The 21,351-nt window shown below is 41.0% G+C and overlaps 1 protein-coding gene across 2 annotated transcripts in view; it reads right to left on the reverse strand.

Annotated features, from left to right (window-relative positions):
- The window catches only part of nbeaa (neurobeachin a), a 1,069,212-nt gene that overhangs the window by 102,902 nt on the left and 944,959 nt on the right, over positions 1-21,351 (reverse strand). For both annotated transcript variants that reach the window (XM_041199054.1, XM_041199053.1), the window contains exons 47-48: positions 16,317-16,469; positions 3,201-3,368 (exon numbers count right to left, since the gene is read on the reverse strand). In XM_041199054.1, coding sequence (XP_041054988.1) covers positions 3,201-3,368; positions 16,317-16,469 — 321 coding nt within the window. The remainder of the gene's footprint in view (positions 1-3,200; positions 3,369-16,316; positions 16,470-21,351) is intronic.

Raw genomic sequence — 21,351 nt, forward strand, 5'->3', positions numbered from 1 at the left:
TATACCACATTGAACTTTAAGTTACAAAGTTTAACTAACTTGGGATGTAAGGTAATCCTAGGAATTGTTTTGATAGTTGAGGCAGACAATAATCAGCAGAAAGCACACATATAATCAGATCAGTCATTTTCAAATGATGGTATCTCACTCCCAAATCTCTTGTATTTTTTGTATTGTTTGTATGTTTAGGATAATAGTAAAGCCAAGTAAACAAAATGGCCTCAGTTTGTACAGATCGCTAAGAATTATAAAATATTCATACTACATAGCACATTAGCAGCTCAACGCCTACTGTGCATGAGTACAGGACTCTTGGTTAAGGAAAGAGAGTTCGAACTTGAATCTTGATTGTCATTTGCATTTTATCTTCTTCTTGCTAGTGAGTTTTTCAGCATAGCAAGAGAAAAGCAGTCACAAAGAAGTCAATATCCTTACGATCATACATGTCTGCTGAGTCGACCAAGAAGTGGCAGTTAATACCTGTGGAGTTATACATGGACTGCACTGTCTTACCTTCTGATCCAAGGAGAACAATAGGAGTATGTTGTAAACGTTTTGGACGTTGGAACAAAAGTTAGAAAAATTTGAAGAAAACCTATGTCACTGAAGCATGATACAGCACATATGGGACATGCACATTTTAGTTAATTCTCCCTTCCTTATGTTTCTAAAATCTATTAGGTAGGTCAGACAAGGTTGCAGGGTTCTCCATGACCCATGCCTATGTTGCTCTATAATCTGCCAACAAGAGACATATTTTTGGCAGGGAAAGACATTATTCTCCCTTTTGGCAGAATGTTCTGCTTCAAAGAGACATTCTACTTACACAGCCTGACAGAGAACTAACAAAATTTATCCCAACTATAACAGGCGAATTTGAGTGGCAGGCAGTCATGGGATGTGAAACCACAACTACTTGGTTTGTTGCCGTCTCTATTTATACTGCTTTAGTTTTTCAACAGAAAATGTTCTGCTTATATTTTGGATTTAAGTTTGCTATGGCAACACTTAAAGGATTACTAAAGCTGGTGTTTTGTACAAAATGAAAATCAAAAAGGATGGTTGGATAATGTAAATTATTATTCTCTTCTGCAGGTTTTCTACGTGACTTTGAGATTTTTAAAAATTCATAATGCTCCTTTTTATAGTGGTGTATTTTTAGTTATTTTGCACACAACAGATGGTAAATATCTAGGGATATCTGTAGCACTGTACCACAGCTCTACTGGTGCACTGTAGTTTCAGCGCGTATTTCTCTTAAGCTTTGCATACCAGCTGGCACATATTCATAATGTTCTGAATAAATATTAAAAACCCCTTAGTGGTTCTTTTGTTCAAGAAAAAACCTGGCACAGTACATTGACAAAACTGTTTTGAAGACATAAATCAAAAAAAACCCTTGATGGAAACAATGTGCATTAACTTTATCAATTTAAAACTGTGTAAAGAAACTATAAGCTTAATTTAATCATCTCACTAATTGACCTGTCATTAAGATATTTATTTGTGGAAATCTCACACATGACATTACTCAGTGTAAGTTTACTCAACAGCCCAAATGTTTAAAAGGGTTTTTTGTGATCTCATTTTACACAGCTTGATGTAGTGAAATACTATACCATGACATTAGTGATAACGATGAGTTTCGTCTTTTAGTGGCAGATTTTTTGCACATATACACAGCTTTAAATGGTGCAAAAATATACCTAAAAGGATTTATCTGTGCCCATTAAAATCATGTTGTTGTGACCTTCAAATAGAGTTGTCCAAAAAAGGAATACATAAAGGATGAAGATAGTCACTGTTGAGGAAGCAATAATTCAACATGGGGTGCCTTGATGATTTCAAAGCTGACTGCAATTGTCCCCTGCAGATATTTTGTTCAGGTAGGTTATCTTCAACAGTTGGGAGCTAAGAGGTTGACATATTTTGGGTTTAAAGGAAAAGACAGGGTGAATTTTGAAAACATTAATCTCCCACAACTATTTATTTATGGGAGCTTGTTATGCCATGACAAATGTTGCAAACTTTATTCCAATTTACATTTAATAAAAGAGTAAATGCTGTACACCCATTTATGTTCCTTGGTGGTTATTTGGTTTTTCCTTAAATTGTGAAAAAAAATCCAGCATTTCCATGGCATAAACGAGGTGAATTCAACAGCTTAATGATTTGTCTGTGACTTCTACAGAGGCAATGTGAATTATATGTGATTATTCTCAGATTTCCAAAGCTTTTACTGAGGTTCCAAAAACTCCCCTAAAGCTTAGAAAACAGTTCTGGTGGTTATCCAAAAGAAACAAAGTATGAAGTGCAGGCTGAAAAGCAATCCAAAGGTTTGGAGAACTCAGAATGTTCTACCAGAAATTGTGATGGAAACAGAATCAGTAATAACTTTTCAAAGGCAACTGGATAAATATTAGAAATACACACACTTCTTAAAAGTTTAGGGAAAGGGAGGATGATAAGGCTGGATAGACAGGCACAGGCATATGCACAATTGGTTAAATGCTGTATCAAGACCATAAAACGTAGGAGCAGAAGTAGGAAAATACTATGATTTTAAGCTGATAGAGAAATAAACATGCTATCTCAAATATATTGAAACAAGGTACACACTGTATTTGGGACTTGGGCTGAATGTTTGTTCCCAGCTCCCAATTCCGCTGTCAGGACAAAACGAGGGTTGGGAACATGGAAATGCCAGCGAAAGGTCCCCACCACCACCTTCGCTTGGACTTTGGCCTCAGTGGGAGGGCCTGCCTGCTGTTTGAAAATTCCAAACAGTGTCTGATAAGCGCCCTTGATAGACACTTTGATTGCCCTAATTAACTTCCCACCTATGGAGGGTGGGTAGCCATCACCACCATGCCCTCTTTCCCCCCAAAACTGACCAAGTCAGCCTCAATGAAAATACGTCTGAGGCGGTTACATGCTGGTAGACCGGTACACCAGCCAGTAGATCGAAATTGCCAGCATGCCTGCCTCCGAACTCACATCCTCAGCCCAATGAAAATTCAGCCCACTGTTTCAACTAGTTACAAATATTCCTTGTATATTCAGTGCAAAGGTTTTCCTTGAAGGGTGTATATTGAACAGGTCTCTACTGCATAACATTGGTAACACACTTATAGAAAGTTCTAAAAAAGAAAGGCTGTAAATACAGTGATTACTGCATCTGCTATGTTGTTAAATCTTACCTCTCTAATGCCAGAATCTGTGATACTGTCTAGATTCACAGAACCTTCATAAGTCAGGTAATGGAAAACATTGAGAGCACGTACTGCCTCTGGGCCTCGCTGTTTGTATCCAAAAATAAGGTCAATCCACTGATGCAATTGACAAGAAACAAATTCACTTTCCAGACCCTGCATGAAAACATTTAAAAATAATAAAACAATAGAGCTATATAACATTATTGCATTACTATTCACATGGTAAAATATTTATCAAGCCTGTATCCTTTATGCTTGCTTTTTGGTTTTCTTTCTCTCACTCCTTACACACCCTAAAAAAAAATTTAATGCAGTAATGGAAATTTGTTACACTGGAATACTTTTAACATTTTCAAAATACAGTATAAATGTTGATAAATTTGATTCATGAAACCACCAAATTGATTTCTGTTTTACGATGTTGCCCAGAAACATAATGGTTACACTTTTGAGTAAAATGTAAAAATTATATCATCGTATTTGCTTCAAAATATCTAAGCTCATGCAAAACATTAAATGTTATTATTTAAGCAATATTTAAATCTCAATAAAGAAAATTATAATAATTAGCATTATCTGTGTGGAGATTTGAACAATTTTAAAATATAACAGACAAAAACGGAATATTATTCCTTTAAGAAAATGTATGACAGATGTGCCTGATCACATAAAATCACTGCAGTCTGGCCTCATACATTTTCATTTTCTCTGCTCACCGAATAATTTAAGAATTAGAAAATACAAATCATCATAATGTACTCATTCTCAAGGTCAAGTCAGCACAGTTCATTGAATTATGTTGACATTTTTAGCTGCCATCATCATATTTAAGCGGCTCTCAAGAACTTACAACAATAGGCAGATATTCACGTGATGAATATTAGAACACAAAGACCAAAGCGCTGGGCTAACTCGCTGGACACTGTTTTAAACTTGACCAAGCATTCCCAACCTAAAACAATGCCAATTCTATTTAGCAATTCTATTTAAAATAATTCTATTTAACAAGGCAGTAATTTAACTAAAGTATAAGAGCTTGGCAACAATACTAGACCAAAGCTTCTTATAAAAGAATTGAAACAATTCAGAAGGTATAACCTCATCATTGAAATAGCTGTCAAATGAATCTCCAAAACTATGTTGTTTTAATAAAAAATAATTTCTGATATACTATGCCATATGCCAAATTGAACAATTTAATGAAATTTTAAACGTTGTTTAAATTCAGCAGCATTGTTTATTTTGACAATGTCAGAGCAGAGAAATGGTATGGCTGAAGGATAAACTATACAATCTAACAACACACAAGGCGTCCAGTAATCACTGCTCCCATTTGCAAAGCAAAAGCAGATGATGTGGCATAGTTATGTGGTATGGATAAAGCAAAATCTCCATTTGAACCGCCTGAATAGAAGAAAGGGAATAAGAAAAATAAAAGACAACCTTGCATTTATACACAGCCTTTCAAAATCTCAGCATGTCACATTGTGCTTCATTGTCAAAGAATAACTTCCGAAATGTACTTTCTTGTTCTGAGGTCAAATACAACAGCCAAGTTACACCCTGCAATGTCCCACAAGCAACTATATGATACAGGATCAGTCTATTTGGCTGGTTTTAGTTGGGGAAGAATATTGGATAGGGCACTAGGAGAACCTCCAGCATTTTTCAGAAAGCACCATGGGATTATTTAAATTCACTTAAACAACAATGAATCTCAGTTTAACTTCTCCTGCCTGCAGCAAGACTTAGACATCATTTAGGCTTGGGCTGATAAGTGGCAAGTAATGTTCACTTCAGACAAGCTAAAGCATTTACAACAATCTTCAGCCAGAAATGCCAAGTGGATGATCCATCTTGGCCTTCTCCTGAGGTCAAGATGGCAGTCTTCAGCCAATTCAATTCATTTCACATGATATCAAGAAATGGCTGAAAGCACTGGACACTGAAAGGCTATGGGCACTGACAATATTCCAGCGATAGTACTGAAGACTTGTGCTCCAGAACTTGCTGCGCTCTTAGTCAGCCTTTCCAGTACAGCTACAACACTGGTATATACCTGGCAATGTCAAAAATTGCCCAGGTATATCCTGTCCACAAGAAGCAAGACAAATCCAATCCAGCCAATTTCCGCCCCATCAGTCTACTCTCCATCATTAGCAAAGTGATAGCAGGGGTCGTCAGCAGTGCTGTCAAACGGCACTTGGTCAGAAACAACCTGCTTACTGATGCTCAGTTTGGGTTCTGTCAGGGCCACTCAGTCCCTGACCTTATTACAGCCTTAATTCAAACATGATAAAAAGAACTGAACTCAAGAGGTGGGGTGCGAGTGACTGCCCTTGACATCAAGGCCTCATTTGATCAGGTGTGGCATCAAGAAGCCAAAGAAAAATAAGTCAATGGGAAAAAAGCAAAAAATTGCGGATGCTGGAAATCCAAAACAAAAATAAAAATACCTGGAAAAACAGGTCTGGCAGCATCTGTGGAGAGGAGCACAGTTAACGTTTTGAGTCCAAATGACCCTTCAACAGAACTAAGTAAAAATAGAAAAGAGGTGAAATATATATTTCACCTCTTTTTTAATTTTTGTATTTTTGTTTTTGAGCCAATGGTAATCTCTCCACTGGTTAGAGTCGTACCCAGCACAAAAGAAAACGGTTGTGATTGTTGGAGGTCAATCATCTCAGTCCCAGGACAACACTGCAGGAGTTCCTCAGTAACATTTACGCCACACAAGTGCCAGGTAATGACTACCTCCAACAACAAGAGAGAATCCAACCATCTCCCCTTGACATTCAATGGCATTACCATCGCTGAATCGTTCACCATCAACATCCTGGGGGTTTCCAGAAACTGAACTGGGCTAGCCATTTAAATACAATGGCTAAATAGCAGGTCAGAGGCTGGGGATTCTGTGGTGGGTAACTCATGTCCTAACTCCCCAAAGCCTGTCTACCACCTACAAGGCAGAAATCAGGAGAGTGATGGAATACTCTCCATTTGCCTGGATGAGTGTAGCTCCAAAAACACTCAAGAAGCTCGACACCATCCAGGACAAAGCAGCCCACTTGATTGGCATCCCATCCAAAAACATTCACTCCCTCCACCATCGATGCACAGTAGCAGCAGTGTGTACCATCTACAAGGTGCACTGCAGCAACTCGCAAAGCTCCTTACAACACCTTCTAAATCCATGATCACTACCAAACAGAAGGACAAGGGCAGCAGACATACAGGAACACCATCACCTGGAAGTTCCCCTCCAAGGCACTCACCATCTTGACTTGGAAATATATTGCCGTTCCTTCACTGTCACTGGGTCAAAATCCTGGAACACCCTCCCTAAGAGTACTGTGGGTCTACCTATACCACATGAACTTCAGCGGTTCAAGGCAACTGACCACCATCTTCACAAAGGCAATTAGGGATAAGCAATAAATGCTGGACTAACCAGCACCACCCTCATCCCATGAATGAATAAAAAAAACATTGTTGCGGGTCTGGTGTCAGGGGCTAAAGAAGTTAACGAAAGCATCAAACCTAAGGAAAACCCATGTAACTGTGCAAAGATGAGTGGCAGGTCAAATGATTGGTCAGAATATAAAGAGATGGAATAGAGAAAAGGTTAATCAGGAGAACAAAATTAAGAGTACGAAAGGAAGCTAGCTAGAAATGTAAGAATGGATAGCAAGAGTTCCTACAGGCATTTAATAGGAAAAGAGTAAGTAAAGTGAGTGTTGGTCCTCTAGAGAGTGAGAATGGGGTGTTAATAGTAGATAATAAGGAAATGGTGAATTATTTAAACAAATATTTTGCTTCTGTCTTCACTATAGAGGATATGAAAAGCATTCCAGTAATAGCTGTAAATCAGGAGATGGAAGGGAGAGGGGAACTTGGTGAAATCACTATGGAAGCTGTACTGAGCAAATTGATGGAGCTGCAGGCTGCCAAGTCTCTGGGTCCTGATGGACTTCATCCTAGGATTTTAAAAGAGGTGGCTAATGAGGAAGTAGGTACATTGGTGTTAATTTTCCAAAATTTACTAGATTCTGGAAAGGTCCCATCTGACTGGAAAGTAGCAAATATAACTCCTGTATTAAAGAAGGGAGGGAGGCAGAAAATAGGAAATTATAGGCAAGTTAGCTTGACTTCTGTCGTGGGGAAGTTGTTAGAATTGATCATTAAGGAGGTTATAGCTGGGCCCTTAGAGAAATTTAAGGAAGAGTCGGTATGGTTTTGTGAAAGGGAAATTGTGTTTAACCAATTTATTGGAGTTCACTGAAGGAGTAACATGCACTGCGGATAAAGGGGAGCCTGTAGGTGTGCTGTACCTGTTTTTCCAGAAGACATTTAATAAGGTGCGACGGAAAATAAAAGCTCATGGTGTAGGGGTAACATATTAGCATGGATAGAAGATTGGCTGGCTGGCAGAAAACAGAGTATACATAAATTGGTCTTTTTTTGAATGGCAGGATGTGACGAGTAGAGTTCCGCAGGGGTCTGTGATGGGGCTTCAACCTTTTATAATTTATATCAATGACTTAGATGTGGGAAGTGACGGCACAGTAGCTAAATTTGCAGATGACACAAAGATAGGAAAGTATGTTGTGAACAGGGCATAAGGAGGTCGCAGACAGATATAGATATGTTGAGTGAGTGGGCAAAAAACCTGGCAGATAGAGTATAATGTAGGAGAATGTAAAGTTGTTCACTTTTGCAGGAACAATAAAAAAGCAGGGTATTACTAAATGGAGAATGGCTGCAGAATTCTGAGGTGCAGAGGGATCTAGGTCTTCTAGTGTGAGAGTCACAAAAAATTAGTATGCAGGTACAGCAAGTAATTAAGAAGGCTAATGGAATGCTATCCATCATTACAAGAGGAATTGAACATAAAAGTAAGGATAAAAGTAAGTAACATAAAAGTAAGTCAGGCCCTGTCGAAGGGTCATGAGGACTCGAAACGTCAACTCTTTTCTTCTCCGCCGATGCTGCCAGACCTGCTGAGTTTTTCCAGGTAATTCTGTTTTTGTTTTGGATTTCCAGCATCCGCAGTTTTTTTGTTTTTACCTCTATCCAGCTCTACCTGTCCCACCGCCACCACCACACCCCCCCACCCCATTAAACCAGCTTATATTTCACCTCTCTTCTACTTTTACTTAGTTCTGTTGAAGAGTCATACAGACTCAAAACGTTAACTGTGTTCCTCTCCACAGATGCTGCCAGACCTGCTGAGTTTTTCCAGGTATTTTTATTTTTGTTTTGGATTTCCAGCATCCGCAGTTTTTTGCTTTTGTAAAAGTAAGGATGTTATGCTTCAGTTATACAGGGCATTGGTGAGACCACATCTTGAATATTGTGTGCAGTTTTGATCTCCTTATTTAAGGAAGGACGTAAGTGCGTTGGGGGCAGTTCAGAGGAGATTTATTGGATTAATACCTGGAATGAGCGGGTGAGGAAGGATTAGACAGATTCGGCTTGTCTCCACTGGAGTTTAGAAGAGTGAGGGGTGACTTGAAATATCCAAGACCCTCTTCTGGGTGAGTCCAGAATTAGGGGGCATTGTTTTAAAATTAGAGATCATTTTAGGACACAGATGAAGAGAAATTTTTTCTCTTAGAGGGTTGTGTGACTTTGGAAGTCTCTGCCTCCAAAGGCAGTGGAGGTGGGGTCATTGAATATTTTTAAGGCAGAGGAGATAGATTCTTGTTGGGAAAGGGAATCAAAGATTGTCAGACGTGGTTGGGAACGTGAATTCGAATTCGAAACACAAACAGATTAGCCACGATCTTATTGTATGGTGGAGCAGGCTCGAGGAGCCGAATGGCCAACTGCTGCTCCTATTTCATATGTTCGAAACGTCATCCAGTGTAGGAAGAGGATGAATGATCTCAACTGACCCACCAAAGTCATCCTTCAACTCCCTCCAATAACAAATTCGCATCATGGCATCATGTAATCAAAGGGCTACTCTCTTCAGGGATCTCACACAACCATTAACGGGAGACACATATCACCACTGATTGTCTCACTGAATCTTTCACATCCCCACCATTCCATCTATCATGCTGCTGACATTCCATCCTCAGCCTTTTCTGGGGAGGGCTCACCACAAACAGGGGGCATGCTTCTTTCCCAATCTCTGCTCCATCCCTTCTCATCACATTGCTGTCTTCATGCAGGGCAAGATTGCCCACAACAGAAGGGAAAGATCCCAGACCAGGGGAGGGACAGTCAATAACCCTTATGGAATTAGAGGAGGATACCGCTGAGATTGCTGGGAAAGACAGGGATTGGTCCTGTGGGGAAGGGGAGATTGGATTGTCTCAGCAACCTAGCACGGATCACACCTCCATCAGTTCATCACGTCCTGACAATCACAGTGCGTGATATGCAATTTCATAAACTGCATGTTCATTAACTAAAAGTCTCTTCTCTCTGTTACATGCACCAGCAGATCGAGGCGCACAAGATTGCCCACCATAGGTCCCAGCCCACAGACCATGACCGAAGAGGAAGCTGAGGAAAAACCTTCACAGCGCTCACTTGCGCTCTCAACCAGTGCAGAGACACATAGCTCCGTGGGGCATAGTTCTAGATTAGGCTCAGGCTCATCTACTGGAGAACGCCTCATTGACACGTCCCCACAGCAGTCAGACGGAGGGACAGCTCAGGTCTCTGGCACTTGGAGGGCTGCTGGAGACCAGCCACCCACTCAGTCCAAGTCAGGCAATGAGCCTCTGTGAGCAGCTGGCAACTCAATACTGGAGATGCAACAATGGATGGCGGAACATCAGGCAGAGATTCGGCAGTGACTCAGCAGAATACAGCAAAAGATGGAGGAGTCCATCTGCATTCTGTCTGATGTTGTGGCTCTGACATGCGAGTGCATTGAGGTCACCATGAGAAGGTTGATGACCACCATGGACATCTTGGTCCATAGGTTTTGCCAGATTTGTGCTCAGCCCTGGGCTCCATGGCCACATACCCTGGTGGGCACCTTCAATGTGTAGGTGAGAAGGGGATGAAGCACCCTGACCTCCCTCAAGGTGGAACTTCCCCTCAAGGAGTCAGGGCAGGGCCCTTGAGCACCCACAGAGAGGATGAGTGTCAGCCAGACACTCCGGGGGCCTCTACTCAGGACACTCCAAGGATGTCCAGCCACTCAGAATCCCCTCTGCCTGTAACCCCTTCCGCTCCAGCTGCTCAAGCTGAGAAGGGTGCATCTGCGCCTGAGCAGGAGACCCTTCCAAGCTGGGGACCTCTAGGCCTTAGCCTGCCAGAGAGCGTATGCCAAAGTCATCACAGGCATCAGGACATAGCGGTCATCAGGCTGCTTCTACCTCTGCTGCAGATGTCGGGGCTGCAACCAGGTATAGTGGTAGGGTTGGGAAAATGAGCAAATATTGAAATTAGTCTTGGGTGACAGGTGTGCTACTGCTGTAAAAATATTATGTTTCTTTAAATACATTAGATGTTTAAATGAAAGGCTCGGTCAATTGAAGACATTGTGATTATATACTTTTGAATTCTCTTATTCCGAGGTTTAGCCATCCTCACAATCAGTGATAGTGTCTCTCTGTGAGATTCACATTCAAATGATGTCAATCTCACTGAAGATAGTTTCCTTGTGTGATGTCAGGGAGATGTGTTAAAATCTTTATTGGAATCGTAACCTATATTCCTCATGAAACACCATTGTGTGAGGGCAGCTCAGCAGCCTTGAGGGAATAATGGCAGTTGTGTCTCCTCAGTGAAAGTGCTGAAGAGCAAGACATGGCCAGCAGGAGGAAATCCATAACCACGTCCTCATTTCACTTGCCATTGTAGTTTCTCATTTATGTGGCAACGACTGCTTCAAGTGGTTTTTCACAGTGTCCTCATTGTTGAGTGGAGTCTCAATTCCCAGAGTGAGCAGATACAGAGGGCACCGTTGACCTTGTTAGAGATCATGGTGAATCACGATGCTAGAAAATGCAAGTGTGAATACTTAGCTAGCATTAACTGTGACAGAACAAAAACAGAATTAACTGGAAAAACTCAGCAGGTCTGGCAGCATCGGCGGAGAAGAAAAGAGTTGACCTTTCGAGTCCTCATGACTCTTCAACAGAACTTCTGTTGAAGGGTCATGAGGACTCGAAACGTCAACTCTTTTCTTCTCCGCCGATGCTGCCAGACCTGCTGAGTTTTTCCAGGTAATTCTGTTTTTGTTTTGGATTTCCAGCATCCGCAGTTTTTTGTTTTTATTAACTGTGACAGGTTGGATATCCCTTTCAATGAAATGGAATGGCATTCAGGGCCAGGAGAAATGTAGCCATCTCCCCTTGCCTTCACTTTATTCCTCCTGGAATCTGGTCACAATTAAAGTGGCATGGGCATGTCTCCCACGTCTTGCTTCCTCTCTGGCATCATCGCGTTCAAACTGGCTCTCATCACCCTCTTGAGGTTCATCCTCCGAGGAGCTCTCATCCTCCTCCATTTCACCCTCTGGCAAGGGATCACCTCTTTGCAGTGCCAGGTTGTGAAGGGCGCAACACACAACAATGATGCATGAAACCCTATTGGTACTGTACTGTAGAGTGCACCACCTGAGTGGTCCAAACATCTGAAGCACAGCTTCAGAATTCCAATGTTCTGTTCGATTAGGGACTGCATGCAGCTGTGAGCTGCAGTGTAACTCTCCTTTGAATGACTCTGAGACTGGCGTACTGGTGTCATCAGCCAGCATTTCAGTGGGTACCCCTTATCCCCAAGCAGCCACCCTTGCAGATGTCCAGGCCTTTCGAAAATCTGAGGGGCCTGGGAGTGACTCAGGATGTAGGAGTCATGAAAATTTCCAGGGAACCTGGCACAAACATGCATTATGTGCTTTCGATGATTACACACCAATTGAACATTGATAGGATGATAGTCTTTTCGGTTGATAAACATCACTGGCTACTGCCATGGAGCCCTTAAAGCCACATGGGTACAGTTGATTGCACCCTGTACACTTGGGAAGCTAGAGATAAGTGCAAAACCATTGAATCTCGCAGCCTAGCTATCTTCATCAAGAGCAAACCTCACATAGTGATGTGCTTTGCTGTAGAGGGCATCTGAGACCTACTTGATGCATCTATATGTGGCAGGCTGCGAGATGCCACACAGATCCCCTATGGATCTCTGGAAAGAGCCACTGTGAAAGAAATTGAGCACAATGGTCACCTTTAAAGCCACTGGAGGGGATAGCCTCCCACTCCATGGGGCATTAGATCTTCATGAAGAATGTGGCAGATCTACCAGAGCTCGGGACATGCACAGATGTATGTGGCATTGTCTCTCACTTATTTGTAAATAGGAGAGTCTTCTTCAGTATACCCTAGGTCTGATGAGTCATCTCCATTATCTGGGTCTCTTCTTCTGACCCTCATGTTTTTGCTGTGGCTCCTCTTGACCCTGGACCTCAAGCAGGACCTCCTTCTGGAACTGTGTTTGGTGTTGTCTCTCCCTCCTTCTCCTCCATTGAATTAGAACCCTCAAAAAGGCAGCATTGAGCCCTGGATCTATTATTGCCTTATCCTTCACTCTCAAAGGAAGGATTGAATAGATTAATGAGGAACAGCTCAACATAGTGAAGCTCACACTCCACCAACAATTGCAACTGTAATGGTCTATAGTGGTTTCTGCCCTACTTGCCTTGTTGCTGATATGGCCTTGTATCTGAGGTGCTAACACACACATTGAGGTGACCAAGATGCCATTCCTGAGACTTAACATCTGAATCCCTCAGTGGTTGGAGAAGGTTTGAATTGCATGTGCGACCTGAACTAGCTCAGTGCTCCAATCTCTGATCTTGCATGCTAATTAACAATAGGTTGCTCATGACTAATGACTGGATGCCCTTTGGTCCATTATGAATGCCAATTCTGGAAAGCATGTGACAGGCCTCCATTGATGGAATGCCAAAAAATGTTATACTTGTACCTCCTTAACACTTGCCTGCATTCCCAAATTTCACATTCCTGTGTGTTAATGTTGAGATGCAGTGACTGTGGTATTAAGCCATTTACTCCTGAATATCCCTGTTAAAGCACTGAAAAAAGCATTGGCTTCCAATAGCTATCTTCGCAAGGAGGTCTTCCTCCTTTCTCTCTAATCAAACTCCAGTTTACCTTTGTGACACCAAAGAGTTAGAGTGCACCCCTAGGAAGGGCCCCTTAGTCCAGCAGCGCACTCCTCCCACAATGCCTCAGATCCCTCCTGTTCAGAATCGCTTCTACTTTTGATTTATAACTGCGCCATAACTTCGATAGAGCACGATGGTGGCTCTGCACTAATATTTTGAGACCAGCTTCGACACTCCCTTTCTTATTCTCTGTGTCCCAGAAATCTACCTGGAGCCTCACGATATGAAGGTAAAGCCTCCCTCCTGTTAATCTCTAGCCTCCTCCAGTAACACTGGATCCCATGGTTGTTGTGGCCAACATTCCTACCCTCCCCACTGACTGCACCACTACTGATATACCCAGGTCCCACATGGGCCTCTACATTTTCCATCTAGAGGCTGTATGCACAGTCATCCACCAAGGAGAACCCCACCACCACCCCGCAGGAAAGCTTCACATACCACACCCCCCCCAACTTTATTATGTATTCCCCAAATACAGCTGCAGATGCCTCCCATAACCATTACCATTCCATCTGTAGCCCAGTACACAGAGAGATAAGCCCATGGACAGCAACTGTAAAAACACCCTGCACACCAAGCAGTGCTTTATTCCTATTGAGCACACAGCCCTTGCCCCTCCCTGGAGCTAGAGTACATTGCGCTCGCCATTACTACTCCTGCAGCATGGCCCTCTGCACTCCATGACTGTCTCAACTCTCTGACTCTTGACTATGAAGTCCCACAGAGCCTTTGGACTGTCTCTAATCTGCAACCCCTGTCCACAGAGCCCCAGGAGTGTCTCTACTCTCCCATTCTGTCCACAGAGCCCAGGTGTGTCTCTACTCTCCGACTCTGTCCAGAGAGCCCCAGGAGTGTCTCTACTCTCCGAATCTGTCCACGCAGCCCCAGGAGTGTCTCTACTCTCCAACTCCTGTTCACGGAGCCCCAGGGCTCTGTCTATTCTCTGACTCCTGACTGCAAGCCCCAGAACATGGACTTTGACTTTCACATTTTCCCATTGCCCTCATGACTGAAGACAACACTGTTTCCCGCCCCAACCCCTCTCTTATGAGTCTTCGTTCAACCCACCCATCTTGTGCCACACTAACAAACCCCCACCTTTACTAGTCTAGAGTCTGCATGCAGCCCGTCCCATTCATACATGTGGCATCCCATTCACCCCTTTGTTTGCCAGTGTCTCAGTTTCCCTTGTTGAGTTCCAGCTTCCTACCTCTCAGTTTCCCCTCTGCCTTCCATCGTTTCCTCTCCTCCTCTACTCCCTGGCAAAGCCTTCCTGCCCTTCTGCCTTCCATCATGCCCCATTGCCACCCCCAAGCTCTGGCCAAACCTTCTTGCCCCGTGTGTTCCCCTGCGCCTCCAAGCCCTTGCAAAGCCTTCCTGCTCCTTTGCCCCTGTGTGTACCTCTTCACACCTCAAACAAGCCTTTGCAAAGACTTCCTGCCCCTTTGCCCCTGTGTGTTCCCCTTCTGCTTCTCCTCCCCCCCACAAGCCATTGTAAAACTTTTCTGCCCCTTTGCCACTCATTTGCTTGTTATTCTTACCTGCCCCACTCCAAACCCGGTTGAAATGCTGGTCTCTAAATAGTCAACCATGTCTGAGTACCATGGTGTCCTTCTTGACAATGGTGACACCCACCTGGAGCAGAACACCCCTTCACTCCTAAGCCCCGGTCGCAATACTGGTCTCTGACTGAATGTTGAGCCCTTCCTGAGCACAGCTGATTACAGAGGCAGCCACTGGGAGCAGACCAACCCTGCAACCCCAGCAATGTGGCATTCCGTTGACATCACAATGAGACCGGCACAGTATGGTGGCAGGTAGGCTACGAAAGTTGTACTCACCTCGAAGTCGTGAATGATGTGAGGTCTGACCTGTGCACACCACTCTTTTTCAAACGAGATTCAGACCAACTTGATTTCCCACTGGCACAGCATAAGAATGGAACACAGCATGTGATTCCAGAGAGCAGCTAATTTAATGAACATTCATGAGATGGTAATGAATGCAAATGGATACCCGACCCGCCATTAGCCTGACATTGGGAGAACTGCAAACTATTTTTATGCTGGCGGGTTTCTGATTTTTTTGGATGCTGCTAGATTCTACGCTCACCTGGCACGAAACCCGCGGCAGGCAGGATGGGAAAATTTTGCCCTTTATTTTTGTAACCATAATAACCTCTAAATTTTTTTAATTGCTTAATAACCATTTCTTCCATTCTGACAGTTTCAAGCACAGTTCAAATGAACTTTGACCTAAAGCTGAACGCAGCTAGCCTAGAGTCAAGTCACGCAAAGAACTGCAGCTAGTCACGGATTAAGTTTACATGAGAGTCTGGTCTGCCCAACTATATAGAATTCTTTGACCAGATCAAAAATAATGTTTTTATTAAAGAAGTTTTCTTGAATAAAACACAAGTAAAAATGAATAGTTAGATTTTGTATCATATTGAAAATCTGAATTATTATTAGTAAACAGTGGTAATGAGGATATTGTAATTTGGAAGATAAACTGAAACTAATAGCAAAAATCCCAGAATCCCTTATCTTCAGTCGCCTTCATATTCACATCTTTAGTATACTTGAACAACAAGCTGAATGTGTTCTATTTATGGTTACCACCCTGCAAAAGCCTGCTGGGATTGAATGGCTGAGTAATACTGCAGATGCACATCTGTGAGAAGCTTTTTAAAGCTGGTAAATTATGATTGATGAACCCAACAATCATGTAACATTATCGGGGACATTCACTGCTTCTGTCCTTTGGTGACATCATAGAGGTCAGACAAAAATCATGTTAGTATTGAATACTCTGCTTTAATAAGGTTAAATGAATAAGTCTCTGGGAAATGTCTAGCCACATGTAGTTTGGTAAACGGCTACTTGCAGTTTATCCAGCGGAGCAGTCATTTTACAAGAACCAAATATCATTCTTACCATTCTGTTAATACGGACAAAATCCTCTGGCTTCTTTGCCCAAATTGGAAGCTCAACATCAGAAACAACAGTTCCATCTTCTCGGATGCCAAGATTATAGTTATTACTGTTCACAAACATTTCGGGTAAATAGTAGAATTCTGGGATTAGCTCCTGGTTAAGAAAGAGACAAAAGGCAACAAAGCTTTTTTTTATCGTATCAATAACTGTTGAGAAACAAGATTCAAGATTTCTTTATCAAACCTCATCATTACAATTATTATTATTTTAGGCAAGGATGGGTTGCACACCAAGTCTGAGGATTAGATGATAACAATTAAAATGATAACAATTATGCATAACAGAACAAGTTGTCTTACCTGCTGCATGGATTTGCACAATGAGGCATATTATGTTACATTGTATTAAATTGCAAATTATGTATTTTAAATCTCAGACTATTAATTATAAATCCCTATCATCTCCAATGGAAAATATACCACTGATGTAACAAAATAATAATAGATGCCTGATGTTACCTTTCCCTCAATAATTGAAGGTTTGTGCTTTTCCTCACTTCCTTTGTTTTCCCCTCACTGGTTGAGGGAGCTTATGGACCTGCCACCCATTCTGCCCGCCCCACCATTGATAACCTCAGACCCCACCCTGCTTGAATTGAATACTGCATTTGGTCTTGGCTCCATGTGCATTGCCGCAAGGTTTCAATTAAGATGCTATATTAATAATAATAAATACCTCAGCATAATTTCAAGACTATCATCTAATTTCAAGATTCAAGTAATGATAAATCATTTGAGAACCACTTATGGTTTATGATACTGCCCAACACTTTCAATGCAAATGCTCATCCTGTTATTGGTGTTTAACTGTAAAAGATTTATGCATTAAGTTAGCTAAATTTGTTTAACATCATCTACATTTAAAGTGCAAACAAGCCTTTCTGTCCCCTACTTACATTACACTCAGAAACTGCTGTTTCTGATGTTGAACTTCCTATTTGAGCAAAGAATCCAGGGGATTTTGTTCGTATTAATAGAATGGAAGAATGATATCTGACTCTTGTAAAATGGCTGGTCCATTGGATAAACTGCCGTTTTTCATGCGCTTTAACAGGCATGCAGTTTCAAAATGTACAACAAATTTTAATATCAATTGTTTATTAGTAATGCACACAGAGGGATCTGGGTGTACTTGTACATGAATCACAAAAAATCATCATGCATGTACAGCAAGTATTAGGAAGGCAAATAGAATGATGGCCTTTATTGCAAGGGAAATGGAGTATAAAAGGAGAGAAGTCTTGCTACAACTGTATAGGGCATTGGTGAGACAATACATCGAATACAGCATACAGTTTTGATCTCCTTATTTAAAGGATATACTTGCATTGGAGTCAGCTCAGAGAAGGTTCACAAGGTTGATCCCAGGGTCGAAAGGGTTATCTTAAGAGGAACGATTGAGCAGGTTGGGCCTATATTCATTGAAGTTTACATGAGAGGTGGTCTTACTGAAACATATAAGATCCTGAGAGGGATTGTCAGCATAACTGCTGAGAGGATGTTTCCCCTCATGGAGAAATCTAGAACTAGGGGGCCCATTTCAAAATAAGGAATCTCACATTGAAGATGCAATGAGGACGAATTTCTTCTCTCGGAGTTTGCTAACCTTTGGAATTCCCTACCCCAGAGAGCAGTGGAGACTGGATCATTGAAGATATTCAAGGCTGAATTAGGTAAATTTTGATCTACAAGGGGGTCAGATATTATGGGGAACAGATAGGAAAATGGATATGAGGCCACGATCAGATCAGCCTTGATCTTATTAAATGGTGGAGAAGGCTTGAGGGGCCAACTGGCCTACCCCTGCTCCTATTCCTTATGTTTTACGTTCTTATTTAGTGCCTCAGCCATGTCCTCTACTTCCCCTTTTCGGTCTCTAATTGGCATCATTCTTCCTTTTCCCACCCTTTTACTATTTATATGCTTTTGCATTCCCTTTTTTTGCTATCAGCTAGTTGCTCCTCATATTCTCTCTTTGCTTCTCTTATATTTTTTAACCACTTCCCCTCTGAACTTTCAACACTCAGCCTGGTTCCCTCTTGTATGAATCAGCCTGACATCCATAATACACACCCTTTTTCTGCTATATTAAAAATGTTAAAAGTAAATTTGAAACTTATATTTTGCAACAACAGTTTCATGAAGCATAGGGTATGGTCTTAAACAGTTACTGGAGAAATGTTTATTGCAAAAATTATTTCATGATTTAAGGGCAGAATTTTCTGGTTGGCGTGCGGGGTGGGCCCAACATGCCGACGCGTAAAATGATGCTTAATGATGTCGGGCATGCATCCCGACGTCATTGCGATATTTCGGTTCGGTGGGTGTGCAGACTCAGCTGTGCACCCGCTGAAATGTAAATGGCCATTAAGAAATCAGTTGAGCCACTTGAGAATGAGCAGGATGAGGTTTCCTGAAGCTTTTATTAAATTAATTAATTTTCATAACTATAAAAACATGTCCCCACTCATGTGACACAATCACATGAGGGGATGTGTTTAAATAAATTTTTAACCCAATTCTTTAATTATTTTAATATTCATTCAATCTCCCTGAGGTAGCTCCATGCCTGCCCAATCCTGCGCAGCCCATCCACCGTAGGAAAAATGCTGGCCTAAGTTCCCATGTCTAGTACTGGAAAAAACACAGAATAAATTTCTTGAACTTTGTAGACCTCCAAGATACCAAGAATTTAAAATGAAATTTTCATTGTTCATATTCTGCAAAATTGACCATTTAAATGCTCAGGAAAGGATAAGATTACTTTGGCACAAAATGGGTTAATAGTGATTTTTGCTCCTCTTGAATTCTATTAGATGTAATTTCAACAATGTCATTGACATTGGAAGAATATATAACAAAAATGTCTTATTAAGATGTGTGACATTACCACATTGCATAAACTGTCAGGTGAAGAATAAAACAATGTCTTAGAGAGGATGGAGGAAAAGATTAAAAGCTGTGGACACTCCTTCCACCCTTGCATACTCCTGGTGGTTAGCAAAAGAACAGCATAGCAGAGGCTAGCGAATGATTAGCCATCTACTTAGTTAGTTGGGAAATGATGTAAAGGGATCTAAGAAGAGATAAAATAACTTGCTAAAGAGTGATGTAAGATTAAGGTTTAGTATTTTACTATGACGCAAGATGATAAAATTAGGTTACCTGACATAATTCCAACTTTCCATATTTTTCAATGGTAATAATAATGAAACTGTCATCTTTGCAGTGAAATCATTGCTTCACTGCAGCGGACAGCAATTTCTAGACTCTGCATTTGTGCTAAATAACATGTAAATTCAGAAGTTGCTGCCAGTGATTCTATACTTCTCCAGAGGGTGCGCTATTGAGGAACTCCCAGACTGCAATCAATGGGAAATCAACTAAGTCCACTCTTAAGCTTTTCAGTCTTGCTGTTAAAAACCTTGAAAAGTTAAACCTTGTTGAATGGAGTGTAACTGGGCATTTAAACAGTGTACTAAATTCATAATTAATGCTTATCTCTTGCTGGCCAAAAAATAATAATTTTATATTTATGGAATGTTAAATTTCTCCATAATGATAAAATAAATCATCATTAAAACTTTTTTTCATTTTTGAAAGTTTATCTCTATTATAGCTTTTACCTTAATACAATCGTAATCATTTATTTCATGATCTGAAAACTTAGGGGAATCAAGGGTTATGGGGAAAAAGCAGGAAAGTGGAGTTGAGGATTATCAGATCAGCCACGACCTTATTGAATGGTGGTGCAGCCTCGATGGGCTGAATGGCCTACTTCTGCTCCCACGTCTTATGGTCTTATAAATCAAAAGTGAACGATATTAAGTGTTTTTAACTTCCTGGGTTTACTGTGTGTGAATACTTCAGTGTAAATGGCTGCTCTGCTGCTTGCTGACATCACTGCTGCTGCATGCCAAGACATTCCCTTGACTTGGCTCCAGTTTTAATGTACCACTGGGAAAGGGAAAACCACACCACAGAGATCGTTAGATCTTTGTGGACAGCTTTCTTTGAGGTCAACAGTAAGTGCCTTTACTTCACCACAGATCACAAAATCTCAGCCATTGTGTTTTACCTATTCCACAATTCAGAATAAACAGAGACTTATATGGTGGCTATATTTATGTTGTTCTAGGAAATTCTTTTATTTGTCCTGTTAAAAATGGCAATAAGCTGTTTAAATAGTAAGTAAATAGATTTAATTAGCTATGTAATTGCTTGTATATTAATATTTGTGAAGTTTCAAAACTTGAATATATTTAATCTTATGTTTTATTTGGGAAATATTCTAACATTAAGTATCAAGGAATAAATTATAACAACAGTCAAAACCTCACTGCATATCTCAATCGAAGAATCATTTAATTATCCTATTATAGACACAAAAAAATTTAAAATTTGAAACCTAATGCCTTGGGTCCCAATATTGAAATCTTGGTGCATATATCTTTTAACACTCAGTAGGCAGTAATAGTCTTTTTCAAATCTGTTCTTTTAATGGCATTATAGAATTTCTAAAATTTCTGCTTAAGTTTTCACATATTACTCAACACATTCATTTGAAATCGTTTTTGCTTTCTGACGGAAAGTCATAACATTGGTTTCAGGATTCTAAAAGCTGCTTTGATACTCAAGTGGATAAATGGTAAACCCAAAAATGGGATTTTTTTTGTGAGCAATTGTGATAGTCTGAAGAACTCACACTGTCATCTATTGCAAGCTATTTAACTAATCACATCATAAATTATTTACGTATTGTTTATTTGCGCTCTCTTAACTTCAGTACTTTCACTTGTTTGACTTTAGTGGTTATGCACTTCCTCAGTGTTCAAAGGTTAAGTACAATTCTTACTGCTCAAATTGTGTCATCCTTATTTGAATTAAACAATTTGAAAACCTCCTGCTACACTATTCAGCTCTTTTAAAAACAAGTAACGTGAAGCTCCGATTTCCCAAATCCTAGCAACAGATTA

The sequence above is a fragment of the Carcharodon carcharias genome, chromosome 11, assembly GCF_017639515.1.
Source record: "Carcharodon carcharias isolate sCarCar2 chromosome 11, sCarCar2.pri, whole genome shotgun sequence".
In the NCBI taxonomy this organism is placed as follows: domain Eukaryota; kingdom Metazoa; phylum Chordata; class Chondrichthyes; order Lamniformes; family Lamnidae; genus Carcharodon; species Carcharodon carcharias.